Source organism: Mus musculus, chromosome 2, assembly GCF_000001635.26.
Source record: "Mus musculus strain C57BL/6J chromosome 2, GRCm38.p6 C57BL/6J".
Classification (NCBI taxonomy): Eukaryota; Metazoa; Chordata; class Mammalia; order Rodentia; family Muridae; genus Mus; species Mus musculus.
In genome coordinates this window covers 131,990,367-132,017,218 of record NC_000068.7, presented here as the reverse complement: position 1 = coordinate 132,017,218, position 26,852 = coordinate 131,990,367, and the positions used below count along the sequence as shown (strand labels likewise).

Here is a 26,852-nt window from a genome sequence, read left to right as displayed (position 1 = left end):
TGGTTGGGATAGTTAGGGATCTGTAGAGATGGTTGGAAAGTCTGTGAAGAGGTGTCCTGGAAACCTGGGGAGGAGAGGATGGGTAGGTCCTACAGCCACCAACCTGGCCTGTCAGTACAGCAACATGGTGGGAGTATTCTTCTTACACGGTAGAAATATTCTTCTTACATTCTTCTCCAGAGGTGTAAAAATAAGGAGAAAAGGTGAGGAGGAGGAGGCAGGTCAGAGAAAACAGGGTAGCATAGTCAACAGGGCAGACTTTCATGAGGATAGAGGAGCAGCCCATTTCTGGCTGTACGCTTGGTAGGATTGCCCAGGAACTGGAAAGAGTGTGAGGCCCTGGAGAATCCCTACAACTGGGGCTGCCAGATGACTTGGTTTCCAGTCTGACAAGTAAAGATGGTTGGAAGAAAGGTGGAAAATTTCTCAAAGATTTACTAGTGACTTGAACTTCCTTGTTGAGAAAATTCTTTATATGTTAAGGACATTAGCCCTTTGTCATTGTGTTGTAAATATTTGCATTTTGACTTTCTAGGGACAATTTTTTTTTTCTAAACAAAAGTTGAAAACATTAATAGGGTTTGGTGGTGGTGGTGGTGGTTGTGTTTTGTTTTGTCATTTGGTTTAACACACACACACAGACATATACAGACACCATAAATTCTTTTGTAATTTTATTTTTTAATATTTAAATTTCAATGCATGTATGATCTTTGGGTGATTTAAAAGATGACATAAAAGGTGATTTGTTTCCCATCTCCTCATCTTCCCTTTCCAAAAGCAGTCAGCCCTCTAGTGATTTTTTTTTTGGCTAATATGTCTTTTCTCTGCTATTTAGTGATGCTGCTCACATTCTGTGTTTCCGGATATATTTGGGTCTAATTCTGGATTCTATTGTTTCATTGATCTGCCTATTTAAGCACTAGTATCAAGTAGATGTTAATAACTACATGGAAAGCTCCTAGTCTCTAATTGGTATTCCCAGTAGGTTTAAGAGGATGTGGTATCAAAAGAGAACTGTCTAAAGAGCTGGGTAGATTGCTTTCAGATGAAAAACAAAATTACTAAATTATAGGCTATGATAGAGGCAGTGAACAAAGGGAGCTTTATAGAAAATACACTAAGTTTATTTGAGACTTGCTAAATAACTCTGAAGAAAATAGGGGATGGAGATTGTGAATGAAAATAATATGAGGCTTGGAAGATGCATGGATGCATGGATGAATGGATGGATGGATGGGAAATGGATGGATGGATGGATGGATGGATGGAAGGGAGATGGATGGATGGGTGGATGGGTAGGAGATGGATGGATGAATGGATGGGTGGATAGGTGGATGGGTGGATGGATGGATAGACAGGAGATGGATGGATGGATGGGAGATGGGTGGGAGATAGATGGATGGGTGGATGGGAGATGGATGGATGGGTAGATGGGAGATGGATGGATGGATGAAAAATGGATAGGAGATGGATGGATGGATGGCTGGCTGGATGAATGGATGAGTGGATGGGTGGATGATGGAGGAAGATGGATGGAAGATGAAAGGATGAATGGGAGATAGAGAGATAGGTGAGAAGACAATGGAAGGAAGAGTAGAAGGATAATGGGTGGTTGGGGAATGCATGTATGGGAAGATGGATGAATAGCAAGAGGGAAATATGGATGGATGGTACTAGATAGAGGGCATAAGAGTGTTCAGAAGAACCAATAATGGAAGAGAGAGACTAAGAAAGAAAGAAAAAGATGAAGAAAGAAAGAAAGAAAGAAAGAAAGAAAGAAAGAAAGAAAGAAAAGAAAGAAGGAAAGAAAGAAAGGAGGGAAGGAAGGAAGGAAGGAAGGAAGGAAGGAAGGAAGGAAGAAAGGAAGGAAGGAAGGAAGGAAGGAAGAAAGAAAGAAAGAAAGAAAGAAAGAAAGAAAGAAAGAAAGAAAGAAAGAAAGAATATAATTTCCCTTGTGTTTGAGGTGAAAAAAGAGCCAGTGGCCAGGCTCAGTCTTTACCACTAATCTGATTTTCATCGGAGCCCAGCTATTGAACAACTCTAATTAAGGTCCCCTATGACCTTCATGTAGTTCCAGTTGGCTCCAGGCATCGTGCATTCCCTGGGCCTTACCACCAGCTTCTGCCTCCACTATCACCTCTGTCTTGGGTGCCTTGTTATAAAAGCTTTTAAGAACACTTCGTCTCTTGTTTCCTTTCTCTTCTAGAGAGACTCCTTCCCCTCTGCCCACTCTCTTGGCTGGGCTACCTGGAAGTTTGCCCTAACCCTCTCCATTCTCATTGTGACACTATCTGTTCTGACCCGGAGGCTCACACTCCCCTCTTGTACAAAGGGTGTGCTTCTGCCTAGACACATCTACCCTGCACGTTGTCACCACTATCTTACATTGACACCTTACTTAGGGGGTCACTAAGTCCAGATCATCCCCAGGACCCAACCTAAACTCAGATGCAGTGTCCTTCCTGTGGACCCGTGGGCCACCATGGCCCAGCCCTCCCATGATAGGACTATCTATCCCATGATAGAACTCCTCCTGTCCACTCCTACGAAACCTGCACACTGAGGGCAGGAAACAGTTGGCTTTGCACAGCTAGACACATGGTGAACACTTACAGACTATGAAAACCTGCAAGTACATAGAAAGAGGCCTTCTAGGGTATTTGCTAGACACAAGCACAAGTAACTGCTACTTAGAAAGGAGGGGAAAAAAAGCTTTAAACCAGACCACCTGTCCTATTTTTTTTCTTCTTTTTGTACAGCACACATTTACTCTGGTTTTATAGTCAGATTATGCTAGGTTCTTGGGAAAACACAAATATTTAGAACCTAGAGCTTCTTAGGGTCCTATTATTGGATACATAGATGTTGTATGAGTCTCATCCTGGCCGAGGAAAACTTTTATTCACTTCCCAAGGTTGTGAGAATAAACCACCAAAACTCAGAGCCTTGAAACCACATAGATTTATTGTCTGACATTTCTGCCAGTCAGAGATCTGGCTCTGTTCTCATAGGGAACTCAAGGTATGATCAGGACAGGTCTCTTCTGTCCCCACAAACACAGTGGATTCCATTAAATGATATACTTGCTGAAGTATGTCACAAAAGGTATCTGGGGCTGGAGGTGCCTCAGAAGGAGCAGGGGCTGGTAACTGTCAGGAAGGCTGAATAGATGCCTGGCAGATTAAGCATGGTAAAGTGTCGAGGATGGCCTCGCTACCAGCTGAGCCCTATTTGCTGTCACTTTTGTGTTTTATGCCACTTGCACATTTTATAACTCTGTTTTTAATGTCTTTCCTGTTTTTGACATTTATCTATTTTTATTTGATGTGTAGCTGTGCTTTGCCTGCCTGTGTGTTTGTGCACTGTGTACATTAACCACAGAGGCCAGAGAGGGGATTGGATTCCCCCTGGGACTGGAGTTACATCCAGGTGTGAGCAGCTGTGTGGGTGCTGGGAATCCAATTTGGGTCTTCTGGAAGAGAGTCCATGCTCTTAACTACAGAGACATCTCTCTAGCCCTGAGAATTCACTTAATAACATATTGGGAGGTTGAGGATAGGCTACTGAGGTCACTGCTAGAGAAAACCTTTTATCTTTGTCCGAGTCTATGTAAGGGCCAGGGCTCCAAACCAGAAGCAGATTTGGCCCAGTGAGGCACTAAGTAATATCTGGAGACATGATTTTTCTTTTGTGGACATAATCTCACTATAGACTAAGCTTGTCTGGAACTGGCCATGTAGCCTGGGCTGGCCTCAAACTCATGATCCTCCTGCTTCTGTCTCCCAAGTGCTGGGACATATGCTATCATGCTCAGTGTTAGACACCTTTGCGACTGTCACGACGTGGGCAGGGCTATTGGTTTTGAGCAGGAAGAGAGGCCAGGGAGGCTGGCAAGCATCTTCCAATGCAGAGGGCAGACCCACAACTGAGCCCAGCCCAACTGTACATGTCAGTAGGCGAAGTGGAAAAGCCCTGGCATAGTAGGTAGAAGATTTGAATATATGCTTTCCTATACTTGGCTGTGTAGACATATGCATACATTACTATAACATAAAACTAAACAAAAGGAGACTTCTAGTTTCCTAACCCATTACTTGTTTTCCCCAAGCAATGAATTTCCTTTACACACTGCACTCCAATGTCCCGCACAGAGCTAGGCTGCACTGCTGGGCATGACTTTCTTTGGACATTTCAGGTGCTTTCCTGTCCTTGGTCAATTTCAATAGATGTTGGTTGGGAAGTTTCTGACAGATGAGACTTTCCCCTGTGTGGCAAATGTCCTTTTAGAGAGGAGACTCATTGGCCATGCTTGGAACCGGCTTGGTTTTCTGTATTTTCCTTGGCTGGGGCGGAGTCATGCTCTTTCCTGTGGGTATTTTTTTTTTTCTAGAGGCTGAGACCAGCAGGAGCAGTATGGCCCTCATCAGCTTACTCTGGGCAGCTCTGGCTGTGGATCTGGGGGAAGGAGAGCCAGGCTGGCTGCTTTTGTCTCCTCCTGTCTTCTGCTGGATCTACCAAGATCACAACCAAGCTCTAAACTCTGCCTTCTCCTTTCAATTACAGGCCTCTCTTTCTGATGAAAAGAGGAGGGAAGGATGGACTACACTCACCAACCTGCCCTAATCCCATGCGGACAAGACAAGTATATGCCCAAGTAAGATGTGTTATAGCATCAGCCAGTGGTCCACACCAGGCTGGGACTCTGCTGGTGGTAGATGGAAGCCAACGGGGGAGGGGTTTCATCTCTGTGAGCAGCTAAGCAGCTACAGGTGGTCTAGTGAGAGCCATGGCATGATAAATAGCAGCCATAGATAAAAACGTGCTCCAGTGAGCCTCACCTGACCAGTAAAGCGGGTAACAGGACACAGCGCCTTTGGGAACTCAAACATGACTTCTAGAAAAAGGAGTTGGCTGGTGGCTGCTTGCTATGTTCTGAATGTTTGTGCCTCCAAATTCCCTCTGAAGTCTGAAGCCTAAGGTGATGGATTGAAATGTGAGGGTATTGGCTGATCCCTCTGCCATGTGGGGAAGCAGGGAGGAGACAGCGAGGAACCAACCCTCACTAAACACCGAATCAGCTGCAGCCTTAGCTGAGAGGTGAAATCCTGTTGTTTTGAGGCTCCCAGTCTCAAGTATTTTGTCATAGTTACCATAAATGGACACAAACACGGCTCACTGCCCCTACTGTGGTGTTGCTAGGGAAAGACCAGGCTGAAATAGTGCACCCTAGATTGCCATGGCTCTGAGTAAAATAGGCACAGGTACCCTCTAGATAGAAGAGGCAGGATCAGTGGGGTATGGTAACACACACCTATAATCCCAGTAACTTGGGAGGCTGAGGCAGGAGGATTGCCGATTCAAAGCTAGCCTGGGCTGTGGTGAGTTCAAAGCCAGTCAGAGTAATTTAGTAAAACTCTACCTCAAAATTTAAAAAAAGAAGGAGCTGGGCATGTAGCTCAGAGATAGAGTATTGCCTACCACCCCCTAGTTCATTCTATACCATGAGAGAGGAACACGGAGAAGGAGGGGACTGAGCCATGTCTTCCTCTTTGCTAAAGTCTCTGCAGCAGGCTTCATTGATTTGGCGACAGAGGTTGAGGGGACATTAATTCTGATCCCCCTGAGATCAAATCTAGGGCCTCATGGAAAGATAAGCACTCCACACTAAGCTGTGCCTCCAGCCTGTCCTACTGCAAGTCTGACCAAATGGTTTTTACCCTTTTGATGTCCCCCACTTTTAAAAATGATTTAGCTTATTGGAGACTAAATTGTTTTAGGCACTACACACCCTTGGTCACTTAGAGATGCCTGTTGTATGAGATCCAGAACATTCTTACACCTTCACCGAAGGGTTTCCCTGGAGACTTCTAGTGAGCGGGACTTTTGAATAGCACAGTTTTGTTGGAGTTCTGTGGAGTCTCGAACTCAGCCCAGCTTGTGCCGAAGGATTCCTTCATCAAGGTTTAACTTGTCTGAGTTTTGAGGACGTTGCAGTGGGTTTGACCTCTCTCGGAAGCCAAAAAAAAAAAAAAAATCTCTGCATTGTCCAGCTGGGCTTAGAAGGGCTGAGTTCTGTCCCCTCTTCTCTGGAAAGCAGGCAGACACACAAGATAAGCAGCTTCTCAAGCACACCTGGTGTCCCTCAGGGAACAATAAACAGCAGGCACTTCTGTCAAGAGTAGTAGATGGCCAAAGTTCTGAAGGCTCCTCCTGCCTCTCTCACTGTTGTTCAAGAAGTTTGGCAACCTCCACTTAAAGTAAGACACATGAGATTCATTAGTGTGGTATGTGATACATTCATACACACACACACACACACACACACATCCATTGCTGCGTCGCTACATAACTTCCTTTATTCATCTAGTCTGTTGGGTGAGAGTTTGCTACACACAACAGGAGTTTGCCAATAAAGTCTAATAAAGACCCCCCCACACACACACACAAATCTCATGGCCTGCTGGGGAGTGGGGGACAATTCAAGAGAGGGGTGAAGAATGAAACTCCATGTACTTCATCCTCCACCAATAGAATCTACCCTATATTTATCACAGATTCTAGTCCTGAGCTGTTTGTCAGCCCATGGACAGAACCATCTTTGTGGGTACCGAGTCAAGCCCTCCAAGGACTGACCTGGTGTTTAACTTTCCTCACACATTTAAACATAGTAGATCTGTGGCCTGGGACCTTTACAATAAGAATGAATCCTACTGGCTGATAACCAGAGCTTAGGGCTAGAATCTGTGATAAACATAAGGACAGATTCTATTGGAGGATGCAAAGGACATGGAGCCTCTTTTGTAGCAGGGTGTGTTCTATTCACTGCAGGATCAGGGCCCAACGATGCTCAGGGTATTGGGGGTTTCAGGTGGAGGCTGGCTCCTAATAGAAGAGCAAAGAGTCACCAGGTTGACTGACCACCTTTGATTCTGACGTTCCAGGTGACTAGGTCACCCATTTCCTTCCACTGAAGGCCACAGAGAGGCAGGAGAGCCCCTGCCAGGCCTTTTGTCTCTAGGCTGCCATGATATTCCCAGGCTACTACCTAATGTTTGTCTTGACCTTGATTTTTTTGTTGTTGTTGTTTTTTTGTTTTTTGATACAGAGTTTTTCTGTATAGCGCTGGCTGCCCTGGAACTCACTCTGTAGACCAGGCTGGCCTCGAACTCAGAAATCCGCCTGCCTCTGCCTCCCAAGTGCTGGGATTAAAGGCGTGCGCCCAGCTACTACTGCCCAGCTGACCTTGATACTGTAGAAAGGTGTTGATAAGGTGATTGGTTCAGAACTCTGCATGCATGTGTGCCTGGGTATCTACATGTGGGTATTCATGTGTGCACACACATGTGAATTAAATATACACACTCAAAGGACCACTGAGGCCAGGTATAGGGTAAACAAGAGAGGGAATGATTGCTCTGTGGTGGCTTCAGCTGGCAATGTATTTCTCTTCCAAGGAGTGAACTTCTCCTACATCTGAAGACCTACAACTTGTACTATGAAGGTCAAAACCTGCAACTCCGACACCGAGAGGTAAGGCATTCCCAAAGGAGGTATGGAGGCCTCCCTGGAAGGGCCCAGACTCTTAATCATCCCTCCTGCAATGGGAGATGACCCTAGTATTAGGACGGTGATAGATGATGTCCTTCAGGTTCTTTGGAAGGTTTCTCTGTTCCAGTTTTGATCCAGAAAGGATGGGTGTTCTGTTCTAGAGATATCGCTATAGCAGATATTGCCCAGGCTCCATCTCAAAGCCAAGTTCACTCATCCTATATCTGTTTCTGTAAACTATGAAGAAGCTTATTAGAATGACTTAGGCTCAAGTGTTCTTGGTTAGCTAGAATACATTTCCAGGGGATCAGTCCCTTGTGGTTTAGTTCATAGAAAGAGAGATCAGGTAGTGAATTTTAGTTTATAGAAAGAGAGGTAGGCCTTTGGGGAATAGAATATAAGGTGCAGTGACCTTCCTCCATCTCAGTCCTATTGTGGGTTAAATTCCATCCTGCAATTGGACAATATCAAGGAGCAACGCCAGCCCTGGCCATCTGGAAACCATAGAAACAGCCCTGCCTGCATAAAGCCTTTCTCCTTAAGACCACCGAAATGCTTTAACGTCGTTGTATTCCTCTCCCATCTTGTTTTGTATTACCCTCTTCACAGAGTGGATCCTTTGGCCCAGGCCAGTTGTTGACCATTAAACAGGCATCCTGAAGATCTTCATGATCCTTCTCTGACACCCGTGAAAGCTTGGGTTCAGAAGGGAGAGGAGCCTGGTCCTTAACTGGTGGCTGGGCTGTGAGCAAGAACCAGGACCTGGCATAGCTGTCCTGCTTCTGTCTTTGGCTTACTTTGTGCAGCTATGAACACACAGCCTGACAGACAACTTAAAAGGAGAGAGGATTTGTTTGAGCTCACAGTGTCAGAGGGCTTGGCCTGTGGACACTTGGCTTTTTGTGCCCAGGCAGAAGATGCTGGTGGTGGGAGTTCTTTACCTCATGGTAGGTAGGAAGTAGAGACACACAGGAAGGTACTAGAGACCGGGTGGCCCACTTCTTCCAGCTAGGCCCTCCTTCCTAAGGTTTCCACAAGCAGGGGAGCAAACCTTTAGCATGTAGCCTGCGGGAACATCTTGTAAACAAACTAGAACAATCCTGTCGTCAACTCTCTGAGACCTCACAGTCAAAATAGGATTGGAGGGGCTGCATCTGGGAGGGTTTTATGTTGAACTTCTTGTTAGTCAGCAACCTCTGAGTATAACTTTGGAATTCCTGAAGGATTTATTCGCCTCTTGGGAGGTGTAGTGGTGTGTTAGATTATGAAAAACACTGGGGGAGTTAGTTCTTCTTTAAAAAATAATTAGATGAGGACTGTGGCTTGCAGCTAGCAGACACTTGACACCTTTTAAGGCAACACTTCTGCTCTAGGAACGTGCTCTGTAAGTAAACTTGGGGGAAGCTTTGAATCTCTGTTACCCAAAGTCAGGTCAGATTGCTAAACGCAAGGGGAAACAGCCAGTTCTAGGGTTTTGTCCTTGCTTCTAATTAGGCCAGTCTCTGTTATTTTAAGAGAGGTTCTGACCCTCTCTCTGTTTCTCTCTCCTTCCTTCCATCTTAATTGTTTTCCTCTCTCCTTCCTTTCTTTCCTTCCTTTCCTTCCTCCCTCCCTCCCTCACCTCTCTCCCTCTATCCTTTCCTTTCCTTTCCTTTCCTTTCCTTTCCTTTCCTTTCCTTTCCTTTCCTTTCCTTTCCTTTCCTTTCCTTTCCTTTCCTTTCCTTTCCTTCCTTCCTTCCTTCCTTCCTTCCTTCCTTGTTGATTTTGGTCATGTGCTCATTCTGAAGCTCATCCTGGCCTGGAACTGTTGGCAATCCTCCTGCCTCCACTTCCTGAGTCCTGACACTATAGATAGGAGCTATCACACCTCTTATTGTACTCTGATTTCCTTAAAGTCATTAAGATGAAGGCAATAAAAACGGTTTGATGAATTGCCCACGTGTGTCTCAGTTTTAAAGAAACAGGGTCTTGCTGGGGATCTCCCACATGCTGCTGAGAACCTTGTGCTGTTGACCTTTGAGGTCATCTGTGAGGAGCTGGAACTTCCCAGCAGAGCGTGCCTCAGAGCTAGGATTTGCTCACTGCTCCCTCCCTCCCTCGCATCCTATGGATCCACTCTGGGCTCAGCACCCTCGGTTGTTTCATGGCAGGAGGAAGACGAGTTCATTGTGGAGGGGTTACTGAACATCTCCTGGGGGCTGCGCAGGCCCATTCGGCTGCAGATGCAGGATGACCACGAACGCATCCGTCCTCCTCCATCCTCCTCCTCCTGGCACTCCGGCTGTAACCTGGGCGCACAGGGGTGAGTGAAGGGAGATGAATTTGAGGGTATCTGGGGGCTGCTGGTCCAGTTCCCAGCACCCCAACTGCTATCTGCCACAGGTTTGGGATGGGGACAAAGGGACCTCTCACCTGCCTGACTCCACAGGCACAGAGTGAAGAGGGGTGGTTCTGAGTCAGCAATGGGGAGTACAGGGTAATGGGCAGCAGAGGGCCCTCCCTCCAGGAGCCCTAGCCAAGCCTGAGGCTTCCGACAGGGTGCCAACACACACATCCTCCCAACTTGAATGGTCCTGCTCCAGGGACATCTAGGATTTGAACTCACTGATCAAAGCTCTCTCCCTCTTGGTGGAACCTAGTAGAAGAGAAAGGAATGTTCTGTCTGAGCCAGCCGAGTGAGGTCAGCCAGCGAGCTTCTGTACACCTGGAACAGGTCATGGCAGGAGGCAGGAGTCTAGGAGGTCCTCTATTGAACCTCATTGCAAGGTCAGCGAACAGCAGCATGTCTGCTCTCCCACCTTCTGTGACTGAATGAGAAGCTGGATGCTGGCACGGGGCCGATCTTCTTGTTCTCTCTGGGACTTCAGTCTTGAGATCAAGTGACTAACTAGCCTTGTTCCCCTCGAAACTTGCTGAGGTGGGCGGCATTCGGGCCAGAGCCTGGGTGGAGTGTGCTGGCCACTCAGCCAAAACCACAATGACGTGCTTTCAAGTTTAAAGGGGAACTGAGCCCTCCTTCCCTGCTGGCTGCCTGGAATGTTGTTACATTCCACGGCCAAGTGGATCAGTGTCCTAAGTTGAGAAATATCCACAGAAGAGCCAAATCCTGGAACCAACCTTGGGACTAAGGAGGGAAGTTGTTGCCCTGCCCACTGGGCACGGGGAAGCCTGGTCAGGGCTCTTGGGCTTGCTCTCAGCACATTCACAGTTCCGGTGGGCCAGATCCTGTCCGTGCCCAGCTTTGACCTCTAGATTGTTACATTCTGTTCTCCAAGTGAGATGATTTTAAAGATCCCATTTTCCTGTGATGCCTAGGGGTCCTTCCGTCTGCACTCCAGGTTTTTCTGCGTTCTCCAGTGACAACCTGGTCCCTGAAGCCTGTAAATATTTTAAGGGCTTTCAGAAGCATGTCCCAAATGCCAGCCAAACTTAAATGTTGCCCGCAGGAGTGTGTTTGAGATGCTCAGACCAGTTTCCGCGTTGGACAGTGGCGATGGGGTGCCACCTGGACCCAGTGCCTGCATTTCTCGGAAGGGCACAGACTGAGGCTTAGACAGTTATGAGGGAAAATTCTTCCAGTTTGTCAATTTTACTTTTCTTTCCTTAAAGCCATTATTCTAAGAATGTATGCCTTAGGGAGCCCCTCCCCTCTTCTCATTCTGGTCCTTCCTGAGAAACTCGACTCTCCCTTCAGACTGAATCCCCTGTTGATCTTGGATGTGTTTTTCTGAGCTGACTCCATGGCTCTTTGGGGCTTTCAGAAAATATTCCCAGTTACCACAGCAAACCCAGGTCGCGTAGTTCAGGTGAGCTTTTGTGGTCCCTTCTCCTGATGGCAACCCTGAGAGCATCATCACTCCTGAGCCGAAGAAGCCAGGGCCAGTTTCTGAGATGTTCCTCCAACAGAAAGAAACCCAGCTTGGAATCGTGTCCCTAGAAAATGGGCCCTAGGCCACCACATGTGCTTTGAGACTCAGTGCATGGACTTGGCTCTGGGTTCTTCCTTCTGGATCTAATGAACTGGGTTCTTGCAGAGGAAGGAACAGAACATGTTTCTCCTGAGCTTCCTGCCCCCCTCAGCACTTAGAATGGGATCTGGGCCAGCCTCCTGGATGCTCGGCACATCTTGCCTGCCTCTTGCTTGCCTGTCAAATACTTGAGTTTCCCTACATGGCATGTATAAAAGTTCCCATTGCAGGAAGGGGGCCGTGAAATTGGGACCTGTCCTCTCAAGGTCTAAACAAGCCTGCTGTTTGTTTGCACCCCCTCAGCACCACACTGAAGCCCCTCACCATGCCCACTGTTCAGATCTCAGAAGTGGATATGCCAGTTGAAGGCCTCGAGACACACAGCCCAACAGGTGAGCAATAGAAAGAGCCTCCTGCTAGAGGCCCACGGGGTGACAGCTGTGTTTGAACCTGTGACTTCTTGTCTACATCTGTAAAATCCACACGCATCAATAGCTTTTTAAAAAGTTAAAAGGAAAGACTTTAAATTCTCCCACCTCCTCTCCCTTCAGTTTCCTTCCTTCAAAGCAACCTGCAAAATGTCCTTTGAGATGAAACAAGCAAATCCATGCAAATCCAAATGACGCCAAGGAGAAGGCCTGCTGCCACCACCCGGAGTGGGTGCGGCTCCTTCTGGGCCTCTCCCCAGACAAGTGGCAGCTTTTGCAGTAGCTCTAGTCCCCCAGTCCCCTCACCAGTGGCAGCCACCACTTGACTTCCTGTCTCTGTGACTTTGCTGTGAGCACCTCTTGGGAGTTGACTCACAAAGTACTTATTTTATGACTAGTTTCAACTCAGGGTAAGGCCTCAAGGTTGGTCATGAGGCAGCTTGTTTGCAGCGTCCTGCAAGCCCCGTAGGTCATGCTGAGCCTAAGCCAGGCACTTTTCTCCGCCCTGTTATGTGCGTTAACTTACTTACAGCCTCGCTCTGATCCCACAAGGCAGAGGCTTTTGTAACCCCTCCAGAAAACAGAGGCAAGAGAAGCCAGGGGTTAGAGCTGGAATCTGAACTTGGGAGCCAGCTGTGAGGCCCGTGTTTGGAACCTGTGCACTGTTACTCTCAGTAAATCACACATTGTGTCTCCCCCAGCAGAAAATTATTTTTATAAAATATGTTACTGGGGAGACAGTAAGTGCCAAAGAGTTGGCCTCAAAGATAACTGGGCTCAGGTAAACAGCCCATGTTCCTCTTTCCTCCAAGATTCCAGAGGCCTGAAGCCTGTGCAGGAGGACACCCCACAGTTGATGCGCACACGCAGCGATGTTGGGGTGCGTCGCCGTGGCAACGTGAGGACATCCAGTGACCAGCGACGGATCAGACGCCATCGCTTCTCCATCAATGGCCATTTCTATAACCACAAGGTAGAGGGCTCGTGGAGGACAAACCTTGGGGACATCACCACTTCCTGGGGTTTGCAGCTTCAGTGCCACGTGGTCCCTGGGGATGCATCTGGGAAGGCAGGCATTTTCAGTTCAGTTTGAGGGTTGTAAGTGTCATGGAGGCTTCAGTGGTTTCTTGAGAGATATGGAACTTTGGGTGAGGAATGGCTGCACGAAGTGTTGGAGCTTTCAGTGCCTATATAAAGCAGATTTAGCCTTCCAAGTTCCACGAGCTCCCTCCCACCCCCGCCTTGGCACATCATCTGTGTAGTCAATTCCTGGTCCCACCCCTGGCCTCCCCCAGCACCCAGCACCTTTTGCTTCCCCCCCTGGAGTGAGAAGATCCTCACTTCATAATAAGAGCCCTGGGCTCAGTAGTAAAATCGATATATTTTATGAATTTGCAAAGTCAATAGCATCCTCAAGAAAAGGCAAGAAGGCTGGCATGCCATTTGGTACAAACAGCATTTTTTATATTCCTAATCTCATTTAACTGACCCTTAAATTCCTAGTTGGCTGAGTTCTTTAGGGAGGTACAATCAGTCTCCCTTGGGTCTAGCATTGCTCACTCCCCAGATTTCCTATCCAATAGGCCCAAGATGCAAACTTTTCTGATTTCTGTCCTGGGCTTGAATTTCCCTCCTTTTCTGATCCCTGGGCTCAGTCATGTAGCAGAGTGGCTGCAGATGGACAAACTGAGAGTGTTCAGTCGAGGGAGCACTGGCATGGGGCTGGACTCTCCCGCTTCTCCATGTTCTCTGACAAACTGCAAATGCACCCGCTGAAAGTGGACCATAATGGTTTATTCCTTTTTCAGCTGCTGTCTGACCCCTGAGCTAATGACTGTTTTTGAGCAAGGCTACTGGTCTCAACTCAGCACACTGCCACCTTGGGGATCCCAAACTAGCTAACTCCTCCTTTCTTTCTGTTGCTTAAATCTCACCAGAAGCAAGTACATGGTGGGAGGGTGACCAGAGACTACCTAATGCACAAGGGTATGGTGGGATGCTGGTCTCTCAAGGGAAGCGTGTTTGTGAATGTTTTGCTTGTCTAATCTCATCGTCTTTCTAATCCTGATCTTTTGGAGCTCAGACCCAAACTTCTCAGGGGAGCAGAGGGTGAGCTGGCTAAACCCTAAGGACCACTTCATCTACATTGAAGGCTGATGCTGGCCAGACTGCCAGGGGCTCTCTTTGAGCACGTTTTGAGTACTGTTGCTGTTCCCCTTACTCCCTTGGGTTTTGATACTCAGTCCTTGTCCCTACTCCCCTCTTAACCCAGACCCCTCTGTTGACAGACATCAGTGTTCACACCAGCCTATGGCTCTGTCACCAACGTCCGCATCAACAGCACCATGACCACTCCGCAGGTCCTGAAGTTGCTGCTCAACAAGTTTAAGGCAAGTTCTCTCCATGGGCAGTGAGCCTCGGTGCTCTCAGGCTGACCTCTTCTGGTATGTCTGAAGAGCACGACAGTGTGCTCTCACATACAGTAAATAAATAAATATTTTTAAGAACCCACCAAACATTATTTATTCACATTTTTATTTTAAAGTGAGACCTCACTATGTTGCCTAGATTGGTGTCAAACTCCTGGGCTCAAATGCCTTCAGCCTCCTGACTGATTGGAACTATAGTATTATTTTCTCCCCCAAATGGTTTTATTTTTATCTATATGTTTAGGTTTTTTGTTTTTTTGTGGTACTAGAACTCAAACCCAAGTCCTCACACCGAGCAACAACGCCCTCAGTTCTTGTATTCCTGTGTTCATAATTTTTTTTATTTACTATTTGTATATGTGTATGTTCATGTGTACGTGCCACGGGGCATATGCAGAAGGCAGGGGAACTTTGTAGAGTTGATTCCCTCCCTCTACCTTTGTCTGGGTTCCAGAGATCAAGCGATCAGGCTCAGGTCGGCAGGCTCACACCCTTGCCCCGTTAGCTGTCTCACTGGCTTGAGCATTCTTATTTTTTATGGAAGCCAGTGCAACCTAGGGCGCTAGGCTCTAAGTTTGAGTCCTCACACTAGATGGTTGAGGGGGACAAGTTGCCTTCACCACTCTGGGCTCCAGCTTTCTTATGTGTGGAAGGAGGGCGGTGCCCATGTGCTATGGGATAAATAAACAGACGTTAAGTATGTGGGCTCTACGTTCCGGAATGTGTTAACTACTCCAGTCCAAAAGCGTGAAATCTGAATTGCACCAACCTCAGGAACTTGAGCAATGGTGTGATCCAGCCACCATCTCAGGTCTCAGGTTTGTATAGAAGAGAAGATTAGCTGGAAAAGCTTTTGCCAAAATTCCCAAACCTGAAAAACTCTGAAACCTGAAATATGCCTTCTCCCGAACATTGCAGATGGAGGATGCTTGGCTGCTGTTATCTGGCGTGATTGATAGCTCCCCTGCCTGCTGCCTGACCTTCTCGGTCGTAACTAAATGGCCCTTCACTTTGCAGAAGCCTAGAGTCTGGCTTTGCACTGTGGAGGCAGAGGGATGGCTCCAGCCTGGGGTGTTTTACTGAGTTTCTTTTGCTCCTGATTCAGATTGAGAACTCGGCAGAGGAGTTTGCGCTGTACGTGGTCCACACCAGCGGTGGTAAGTCTGAAGAGCACACGGTACACTTTCAAGTCCTTCAATTAACTCAAAATAGCAAGTTTTAAAAACAACACCAACAAACAACACCAACAACACCCTCTATTTTGTTGTTGAGATTTCCTAAAATTCCAAATGTTATTTGTCCCCAAGCTTGGTGGGCTTTCATGACAAGTTCCCCAGGGGAATGCCATGTGGGCAACAACACTAAGTCCCCAAACTTAACTACCTATTAGAAACTATTGTGGATGCCAAGAAGTGCATGCTGACAGGAGCCTGATATGGCTGTGTCCTGAGAGGCCCTGCCAGAGCCTTACAAATACAGAGGTGGATGCTTATAGCCAACCATTAGACTGAGCGTGAGGTCTCCAAAAGAGGAGTTAGAGAAGGGACCAAAGGAGTTGAAAGGAGATTGCAATCCCACAGGAAGAACAATGTCAACCAACAAGACCCCACCCCCACCCCCGAGAACTCCCAGGGACTAAGCCATCAACAAAGTAGTACACATGGCTTCAGCTGCATATGTAGCAGAGGATGGCCTTGTCATGCATCAGTGGGAGGAGAGATCCTTGGCCCTGTGAAGGCTCGATAGATGCCCCAGTGTAGGGGAACTGAGGGCGGAGAGGTGGGAGTGGGTGGGTGGAGGAACACCCTCACAGAAGCAAGGGGAGGGTGGATGGGATAGGGGGTTTGGAGGGAGAATGGGAGTACTGGGAAATGGGGATAACATTTGAAATGTAAATAAAGAAAATATCCAATAAAAAAGTTAAAAATTAAATAAAAAAGAAAGAGAGAGAGAGAGGAAGGAAGGAAGGAAGGAAGGAAGGAAGGAAGGAAGGAAGGAAGGAGTGAACTGAACTTCCTCTAGAGGTAGATGCCATATTTTTCCCAAGAGGCATCTTCTAGAAGGTCTGAGCTGTGTTAGTATGTGTGTGTGTGGGGGCGGGAGGTACTCGTGTGTGTGTGTGTGTGGGGGTACTTTTAACAACAGATGTTGAATAGTTTATTCTAACACAGTCTAACTGTGCAGCTGCGTCTCCTGAGGTACCTGGCCCATTTTGACCCCTGAATTGGCCATCACTCCTGGGGAGAAAGGTTTATGGCTGAGCTCAGGCTGCCCTGGTTGTGTTTCAGAAAAGCAGAGGCTGAAGAGCTCCGACTACCCTCTGATCGCCCGCATCCTCCAGGGCCCTTGTGAACAGATCTCCAAAGTTTTCCTGATGGAGAAGGACCAGGTGGAGGAGGTCACCTATGACGTGAGCCCCTTTGCTTGGTGGTCTTTCCTCAGCAGTTGGGGTGGGAAGCGACAGTGCGGGAGGAGACCTACTAGGTTATAGAACGACTTGACCAGAGCTTTGTCCCCTATGACCACCATTCTTCAATACCAGGTTCTTTTGATACCCGTTGAGGGTGGGCCTGGTGGGGATTGTTAGAAGAATAACTTTCTTGAGCCTCCGGAGAATGCTGGGTCTCTGAGGACTTCGGATGCATGCTCTCCACACCAAGAACTCAACAGCGAGTTTCTTTTCTCGGGTGTTAGTTCATACAGTAACATGCATCCCCAAATCCAAATAACTTCTAACAGTCATGGTTTTTCTCATGATTCTGTTATCTGGTAGCAGCAGCCCCATGTCAAACTCTGAACGAATTTGTATCATATTCAGATCCAGGCTGGAGAGCAGTGGCTTCCTGGGCAGGTGGTTGGAGCATAGAAAAAACTAGTATAGGCGCTGGGAGATGGCTCAGTGTGTAAAGAGTTACACCTGTGTGAGGACCTGAGTTCAAATCCCTGGGACCTATATAGTATATATGAGATATAGTAGCGTGCATCTGTAATTTCAGAGCTCTAGTGTGATGGGAGGTAGAGGCAGGAGACTCCTAGGGAGTCTCCTCTCTTGGGCCACCTAGCCTGTCACATGCAGTGGCAAACAGCAAAGAGACTGTCTCAAACAAGATGAAAGATAAGGTTTTCTTCTGACCTGCACACCAAGGTCCATGCAAGTACTTGAGTGCCTGTGTTAACACACATGTACACATTCACATGTAAATGTACACACATTATTACATGCACACACATGATTAATCTGTAAACAGTTTTTAAAAGAAGAAACCAGTCCTAACCATGGAAATGCATTTGAAACCTCCACTCAGATTTAGAGTGTGAAGTCTGCAGAAGTTCCACTGGCCTCGCAAGCCACCTAGTGACACTCAGCACTGGTAGGGTAGAAAACCCACCCTTAACAAGTGGAGAGAGTAAGTCTAGGATCTGATTGGGGAGGGATAGAGAAAGAGTTTCTTCAACTCGCCAGAGACAGTCACTTCACTGAAGCAAGTGCCAATTTGAATGCCCAAAGACTGGGGACTTGAAGCTGGGCTATGATGACTCACATTCCCTCTGGGTAGAACAAAGCAAATTATTAAAGTCTTTTTCTTCTTCTTCTTCTTCTTCTTCTTCTTCTTCTTCTTCTTCTTCTTCTTCTTCTTCTTCTTCTTCTTCTTCTTCTTCTTCTTCTCCTCCTCCTTCTTCTCCTTCTTCTTCTTCTTCTTCTTCTTCTTCTTCTTCTTCTTCTTCTTCTTCTTCTTCTTCTTCTTCTTCTTCTTCTTCTTCTTCTTCTTCTTCTTCTTCTTCTTCTTCTTCTTCTTCTTCTTCTTCTTCTTCTCCTCCTCCTTCTTCTCCTTCTTCTTCTTCTTCTTCTTCTTCTTCTTCTTCTTCTTCTTCTTCTTCTTCTTCTTCTTCTTCTTCTTCTTCTTCTTCTTCTTCTTCTTCTTCTTCTTCTTCTTGTTTTTCTTTTTCCTTTTCCTTTTCTTTGTCTTTGTCTTTTTCCTTTTGGTCTTTGTTTTGTTGCAGCTCTGGGGATGGAACTTAGAGCCCACCTCCATCCTCCCAACCCCAGGAGGGAACCTAGAGCCTCCCCCCACCAGCCCCGGGCGGGGGGGGGGGACCTAGAGCCCACCAGCTACACTCCCAGCCCCAGGGGGAAACCTAGAGCCCACCAGCTACACTCCCAGCCCCAGGGGGAAACCTAGAGCCCACCAGCTACACTCCCAGCCCCAGGAGCTCTTCCTCGGTTCTGAATCCCTGTGTGAAAGGAAACTTCTTCTCTGTTTGAAGTCACTAGAGCTGAGGATCACCACAGTGAAAGGGAAATTGCGAACTAAGAAGGTGGAGTCCTGCAAATGCCAACCTCCTCATGCAGATGTGACCAGCCTGGGACAGACAGAGGCCTGGCCCTTGTCTAAGGAAATCCTGGGTTAATGGGAAAATAGATTTCTGATGGCTTTGTGGACTTGAGGAGAGCTATAGCAAAGACATTTTGTAACAAGGGGATTTGCTCTCCCTCCCCAGGTGGCCCAGTATATAAAGTTCGAGATGCCAGTCCTTAAAAGCTTCATTCAGAAACTCCAGGAGGAGGAAGACCGGGAGGTGGAGAAGCTGATGCGCAAGTGAGTGAGCATGGTGTCTGGGTGCAGGCTGATTTCAGGGACCCAGCGAGAAGTGAGCGAGCACCACTATTGAGCTGGCTGGTGGGGACTGGTGTCCGGGTGGAGCGGGGCTGGGGGTGTGTCCACTGACAGACCCAGATCTCAGACAGGGCATGAACACCGGTTTTCTTTTCTCCTGCTTCTTGTGTTAGCTGCTTATTTGGATATGAGATATCAAAATATCTTTTATGAAAGAACTCCGGGAAAGAATGTGTTGGCTTAAGACCTCTTTGGAATCTGGATTTAGAGACAGGGAGTTCACTTTCTCCTACATACGAATCTATTGTCTGTTCTGTAACCAAACACTTGGGGCTGGGTAATTGAAAAAGAAAAGAGGTTTATTTAGCACATAATGAAACTCGTGCTCACAGTTCAAGAGCACGCACAGCCCACGTCTGCTTGGCTCTGGTGAGGGCCTTAAGGCAGATGGCAAGACTGTGATAACCACTTATGAAGCAGGAAGCTCTCCAAGAGAGGGACTTGGACTGAGCTTTTGAGAACAACTTGTTATTTTAAGAACTAACTGGAGTCTTGTGAGCCTATATTAATTTAACTATTACCAGGCACCCCCACATGGACACCAGGCTCCACACACACACACACACACACGAACCTTTGGAAGAATGCACACATTGTTCACAGGATGGCATGGTGCCATTTCAGCCATGTGACAATCAATGTGACGAGGTCCCCAGCAGGAAGCTGCCTTTCCCTCAGACGACGTTCAGAGTCTGATGTTATTTGAAGACAAAGTCTGGAGGTCATTTGAGGGTTAACACAGGTCCTAGGACACCTGACAAAGGAGTTCAGGCAAAGAATGCTCAGACACGGAGGTTCTGGGAATCATAGGGAGGTGTTCTGCATCGTGGTGACTGCCTGAGCTGTCTACTCTAAAAAAAATTTCCCATCCTCCCTTCCTTTAGATGTGTCTCTTCTGGAAATTTCCTTTGAGTTCAAGAATTTAGCAAAACTTCTTTCTGGGGAGGGATTGATATTTCATTTCCATTACAGAATAGGCCTTCTTTTGTGGAGATAATGGGAAGCTGTTAATCTGGTGCTGGAGACTAAATCCAGATCTGTACTTGCTCCCATCAGTATTTAGTACGGCAGTAGCTATCATTGAACACAGCGTTTGCTGTGTAGTGAACTCCAAGCATGGGGAGTCTGCCACCTGGGCCTGTACCATGATGCCCACTCCAGCATCTGCAGTGCCACAGCTCACAAACTCTGGGCAGAAAATGAATTCACCCATTAGATAGGAAGCTGTGTGTTCTGTGGTTGTTAGAGCCTCTTCTGCAAAAGCAGGCACTGGTGTAGGCAGACCCATAAGAGGATGCCATTTTAATAGGCTCCCCCAAAAGATGAAATACTGGTAATTGTGTGTTCCAGCCTTGATGAAGGTCCATGAGATTCCCTGCATGTGGAGTACTGTGCACAGTACCTCCATAGAGTACTGTGCTCAGTATCTCCAGCATAGTAAGCACTCACTGAACCTGGCTCTGCTGTTGCTGGTGACCTCATGTGTCTAGTCCCTGTTTGCCACGCTTTGTAACCAGTGTATAAGAATCTCATTTGGAATTGACCTCTTTAGTTCCTGCCGTCCTAGCATGGAAGGATGTGTGAAGTGGGTGGGAGTGGCTAAGGATGACAGCTAAGGGGGAGGATGGTTGGTCCCAGTGATGCGTGGGTGGCAGCAGAGGCACAGGAGTTATTTTGCAGACTGCCATCTACTTCAGGATGCTTTGTCCCCAGGTACACTGTGCTCCGGCTAATGATTCGGCAAAGGCTCGAGGAGATAGCAGAGACCCCCGAGACTATCTGAGCCACAGGAATGAAGACAGTCCAGACACTCCAGGGGCCGAGGCTGACCTGAGAAGACCCACTGGAAGCTAGGCATCCTACAGAAACGTTTTCACACGATCCTTGCAGCCTTCCAAAAGCCAGCACTGCTCCCTACAGTAGGACACAGAAGCAGCAGACAGCTCCCCACCTTTGGACCCCTGATCTTCTTTGTCTCATTCTCAAGGACTTTTGTCCTAAGGAGGACCCACAATGTGTATGCTTGCATACCTGAGTGTGTGTATGTGTATGTGCACGCATACGCAAGTGTGCATATGTGTACTTACCATGTCCACGTGCCTCTCTGATGTTCTTACATTTGGTTAAATTCCCAGCAGCCAGCAGGTGTCACAAGGCAGGAGGGCGCACGTGCTGCTCCTGTGTGGGAAGAACAGGGAAGTGACTGAGGCTTTTGGCTTCCTCCAGTGCCAACGGCAGCCGCACGGATCTGCCACGCTTGACAGGGAAGAGGAGGCAGCAGGCTCACCGTTTGGAATGTCTGAAGGTTTACAGCAGAGATTCTTCTCATTTGCCAAGGGGTGGCCCCATGCCCTTGGGGCAAGTCCAACGAAATGGAAAAAGCAAGATCACCTCAGGGCGGATGCAATGAATCTATGAGTTTTTGCACTGGAAAGGTTATCAATGTAGAAAGCACAATTAATGTCCCCGTCCTGGATGGAAACCTAGAAAGAATGGATTCTGCCTTCGTTCTTGGCTTTGTGGAGGCTTCTGGGTGTTTCTGCTCTCCAGCTGCCACTTCAATTCACCCTGACCTGCTCATGTGCCTGGGCCAGGTGTGTGCTGGGATAAACGGCACTCGAAAGTTTTTAAGCCACCAGCTGAGATGAGAGGTACCTTTAAGCCTAGCCCACCATCACATCGGTGAGAGTATCTCCCACGTGGAGGTGGAGCAGTGTGTTTGAAGTCGCATGTCTTTCTTTCTGGTCTCTGCACACTTGCAAGCTCCTTCACCTGATACACGGAGATGGATTCCAAGAATGGAGACCTGTCCTGTTGCTCAGTCAACACAGGGAGTCAGGAAGCTCTTTGGGGTGTTCCATGAGGGTGGGCAGAGAGGACGGTGCTTGCTTAGCCTTTGAGAAGCCATGCTCCCGATTTTCAGAACCAGCCTCATTGGCAGAAAGGGCAGGGATGATCCTGTAACCCCTCCATTCGGGATGCTGTCATGTAGCTGGTCACCTGTGTGGCTTGTACCATTTGAGTTTGGACGGATGGATGGGCTTGCTGCTGGTCTATGAAACTCAGCCAAGCAAGGGGAGCAGCCCATAACTCAAGCATCTCTGAGTTTTGCTACAACAGGGTGTTCTTGTCTACCTGCTCTCAAGAAAGCTCTAGAAGCACAGCAGCGGAGAGACTGAGGGGCCCCGACCAGTGCGCCTTGTAAGGAAGGTGGACCTCTGCAGCAGATCTGTTCTAGTGTAGGAATGTTACTGTCCTTTGCCCTTCTCAGAGGCTCACAGCTGTGATATCATTGTGGGCTTTCAAACAGATGGCTCATGGCCAGCCATTTTGCTGGGTATCACTTAGCAACCTTGCTCTTCTTCTAGGACAGCACAATCCATCCCATGAGCAGTGGGATGGAAACCTGTGGGTCTGAGTCTTTATCTTAGACTCAAAAGACAGCAAAGCACAGAACTGAGCACAGATACTGAGTGTATCTTTATGAGTACACACTTCAGTAAACTCTGAGCTCAGTGGGCAGCTGGGGTGGGGGTTCCTTTATGACAGACAAAGAACAGCTTTGTGAATGCAAATACTTGAGAAAATTTGGTTTGGATAACTTCTCTTCCCGTTATCTTTATCTTGAATGTTCAGAGCCTATGTTGGTCCACAATTCTCCCTTGGGAGCCTGGGGGCTTTCCATGGAGCACACGAACTGGGAAGTTATTTCTGATTTATGAAAGCTCATTGTGTAAGTGTCAATATGTGACTGTTGCTGGGCATCGGGTTGCCAGGCTTTCCAAGATGGTGGTGCCAAGATAGACAGCTTTTAAAGACTGGGGTTCAGAAAGGGAGTTGGGGTACATGTTCACTAATCCATCTTGGCACATTCCCTAGAGATCATGCCTTATGTCCAAAGAACTGGGCAGGAGTTTTAGGAAATTGGCTGGGAATGAGACTCAGTGGTGGAACATTTTCTTAGTGTGTGTGAAAAGCCGACTTCAATCTCTAGAAACACACACACACACACACACACACACACACACACACACACACACACACACACACACATGCACGCATGCACGCACGCACGCAGCAGTGGTGTAGCTCAGTGATAGAGGGATTGCTTAGAGTGTCAGAGGCTGGTTCCCGACGCCTGCACCAAGCACCACACTACCCCCTGCACTTTGGAAGCCTTTGACATAGCCGCAGCAGAACAGACCTCTACAGTGACGACTGGATTTTCTCACTGGTCTCACTTCACAGCTTTGAACTCCAAGACTGATTAGTGTGGGCTTATGTAATTGGGTGCAATGGACCTGAAATCCTGAGAAATAAAAGACTAACGCATAAGGCGGCGGTGGGGGTGCTAATCCAGCATGTGAAAAGTGGTTCGGCTGCCTCTGGACTCTTCCCCTCCCCCACCCCCACCCCCACAAAGGCTTATTTTACAAGGTGATCAAGTGCCGAGAACACCAGCCTCCGCCTGAGCGAGGTGGTGAGGCCAAGCACAGGTTGACTTTCTCGGTGACCATGTTAGCGGGGAGCTGATGCCTCACAGTGGGTGGGGGTGTTAGTTGGAAAGGGGCCCAAAGCACAAACACCCGTCATGCCTGTGCTACTGGTGAAGGGCACACAGCTAACACCATGGACAAACGCAGCTTTGTAACGTGGAAAGTTTGGGGTTAGGGATACATTTCCAAGAAAGAAATATGTCCAGTGACCAAAGGAGTTTTAATGTCCCACAGGAGTCAGCTTTGCCCTGGTGAGGGAGGAGGTAGGAGGCTGCCCTAGCTCACCCCCACAGCACTGCCTATCTTAAAGCATATCACCTAGGTTGTTTTCTGGAAAGCCTGGCTTCCGCCGGATGAGAGAGCATCTATGAACCTGATGTGACATCCCTTCCTTCAGACATAATTGACAGTGGTTGCCATTCCTTGGGGTACACCTTCCTCCCTTCCTCCTGCTCCCATTAAACTGAGCACAGAGGTGCTTGAACTGTGAACTTTGGAGAAGCCTCAGTCTCCAGGTTGCTGGATTCTGGGGTTGCTGGGTTCTGGGGTTACTACTAGTGTTTCTTCGGGTTTTTTCTTAGTTGAGTGGAGTCTTTTTTTTTTTTTTTTTCTTCATCATAACTTGCCTGTTAGGAATGGTACATGACTTGGCTTAACTGTTGGTTATGAACTGAAAATCGGATGTGCTTAGGAATCTTAACATGATTGGATGGGACCTTGATGGGGAGCCATGGTTTTGTAGCCTTTTATTTTTTAATTATTATTTTTTTTGTAATGTATCCATCTTAGACCTTATTTAAATAAAGCACTTTTGGAAGCGAGCCCCTGTGGATCTGCTTTGAGCCTTTGGAGGGGAGCTCTGCTTCTGCCATCAGTTGGAAGGTGAAGGCTGAGAAACCTCAAGCCTGTTTCCTTCCCCCAGGGTTTAGGGTTTGAATGTGCCCAGAGTTAGCTGTAATGTTTTTTTTAGTCTATTTAGTGTTACATAACAAAGTAGCAGAGAACAGGAAATGTACAAAGAGTTGAAGGCTTATATCTAGCTCAAGCACTGGAGACTGTAAAGTCTACCAGCATGGAGTTAGTGACTGGTGGGGCCTTTGGGGAGCCCCATAGTAAAAAGCACAGTGGAGAGAGCTTGGTTTTACATATTTGTTCTGTCTCCTTGGCGGCAGGGATGAACTTGGCCCTGTGCATGCCAAGTGCACACACTGCCCCTGAGCTTGAGAGCTTGTGTTGACAATTAAGCTGCTCCTACAGTATCCCATGATCCCACGAGCGGGTTATTATACTCACCACGGCAGACTTCTAATGGCCCAGTTCCCTCCAGGCCCTTCTGCCACTGGGGACCAAGGTTCTAACATGTGAATTTGGGGGACACATTCAAACCACTAACTGTTTCTGATGGTAGAAGGAGCTGGGACCTGGCAGAGTGGCACTAGATGTCACCTGAGGTCCACTCTGGTTCATTCAGATGCTGGATGAATCCATTCTGTTAAGTCCATGAATTTATTTCTATGCTTAATTTTCTCAACTGTAAACTAGGATGTGGGAACCTGGCCCTACTTCATTGGTGGCACTCACTTAGTGGTCTCCCAGAGCTTGGCTTTCAATCTAACATCTGAATTCCACTCTGCTGAAGGTGTGAGTGCAGCGTGGCTGGCGGCAACTGTCAACTTGGTTAGGCTGTGGTCCAAGACGTTTGGAAAAATGCTAGATGTTGTTTTGAGGTGTTTGTTTGTTTTAGATGAAATTAATACTTAAATCAGTAGACTTTGAGTAGATTGCCCTTCACAGTGAGGGTGGGCCTCATCAGTGTGTGTGTGTGCATGTGTGCGTGTGTAAATATTAGTCAGACCTCTCTATCTACAGATTCCACATCACTGGATTCAACCAACTGTGGGAAATTTGATCCCACAAATTTCCCAAAGGCAATCTTGAATTTGCCACATGCTCTACAGAGGCTGCACAAATGTAGTGGCTGTAGATGTGGCCTGTCACCACCCTGCTTCCCAGTTTCTCTGTCTGCTCCAGCACTCATTTCAACATTGTTTGACTTGTGTCTTACTCACCTAATATCTTGTGAATTCTCTCTCTCTCTCTCTCTCTCTCTCTCTCTCTCACACACACACACACACACACACACACACACACGCACGCACGCACGCACGCGCGCACACACACACATACACACACACACACACACACGCACGCACACAATTTGGAGATCCCTGACTAACGCAAAGGAGAAGAATGGTTGGTTTATAAAGCTTGAACATGCAATCAACAGTTATCTTCCTGGAAACCTGGCCACAAAGGATAAATAATTACCATAATTTATTTCCTAGAACAAAAAAACAACCAAGACAAGATTTTTAATGATGTTTCCCCAAAATGCAGCAGACTTTTATACTGTATGTCACAGGGGTGTGTGACATAGACAAGAGACAAATGGTTTCTTTGGGGTCCAGGCAGGCAGTAGGTCTCAGAAAGTCAGAATGTGTAGATTATCCAACAAATATTAGCAAGCTGAAAGGGAACTGGCAGCTCATGCTGTACTTTGTGGGAATGGGTTTGATTTAGTGCTGTCTGATTTTCCTGCTACAGTTCTCACTAGGTGGAGTACAAGACTCTATCTGCAAGTCTGTGATGCTCCTGAGGAGTCACTGCGGTGATCCATGAGGATAAGCAACGCTACTCAAAAAATGAACTTGAGTAAAATCGCCACTGCTATCTCCCTGTAAAGTGATCCAAAACCAAAACATGTAACCCGGCCCCAAACTGTCATCACTTATGATTCAATACCACATGTAAGTTACATGTATAAACACTCACTCTCCATCAGCTACACATTACTAATACATACTTTATAAATGGGTAAGTCAACTCTATAAGTTTTAAAACTGAAAGCACACTGGTAGGAACTTTATAGGGAATTAGCAGTCATGACTAGTATCCCAGTCATGGGTGAGTGAACATGACTTCTATCAATTATATCTCAATAAAACTGATTTTATATCCAGCATGAAATGGTTGCCACAGTAAGATGAATTAACACACCCATCCTGTGCAGTTAGCATGCCGACTGTCTCAGGGCTGGGTTGAAGGCCACTTCAGCTCTACCTTCCTAAAAAATTTCAAGTAAACAATACAATACTGACAGCCACACCTACCACACTGAGTTCTAGAATTGATGCATTTGTTAACATATCAATTAACTTTATGTGTATGGGCATTTTATCTGCATTTATATATGTACATCATGTGCATACCTGGTACCTTCAGAGGCCAGTAAAGGGTACTGGAT

At 47.2% G+C, this 26,852-nt stretch overlaps 1 protein-coding gene across 7 annotated transcripts in view; it reads left to right on the top strand.

Annotated features, from left to right (window-relative positions):
• Rassf2 (Ras association (RalGDS/AF-6) domain family member 2) overlaps window positions 1-24,369 on the top strand; it is a 37,567-nt gene extending 13,198 nt beyond the window's left edge. For all 7 annotated transcript variants that reach the window (XM_006499140.4, NM_001362866.1, XM_006499139.4 and 4 more), the window contains 10 exons: window positions 4,567-4,657; window positions 7,458-7,533; window positions 9,702-9,853; window positions 11,823-11,911; window positions 12,760-12,920; window positions 14,236-14,337; window positions 15,482-15,533; window positions 16,665-16,786; window positions 18,877-18,974; window positions 20,766-24,369. In XM_006499140.4, the coding sequence (XP_006499203.1) occupies window positions 4,599-4,657; window positions 7,458-7,533; window positions 9,702-9,853; window positions 11,823-11,911; window positions 12,760-12,920; window positions 14,236-14,337; window positions 15,482-15,533; window positions 16,665-16,786; window positions 18,877-18,974; window positions 20,766-20,835 (981 nt within the window). In that variant the 5' untranslated portion in view covers window positions 4,567-4,598 and the 3' untranslated portion in view covers window positions 20,836-24,369. The remainder of the gene's footprint in view (window positions 1-4,566; window positions 4,658-7,457; window positions 7,534-9,701; window positions 9,854-11,822; window positions 11,912-12,759; window positions 12,921-14,235; window positions 14,338-15,481; window positions 15,534-16,664; window positions 16,787-18,876; window positions 18,975-20,765) is intronic.
• Window positions 24,370-26,852: the final 2,483 nt, after the last annotated feature.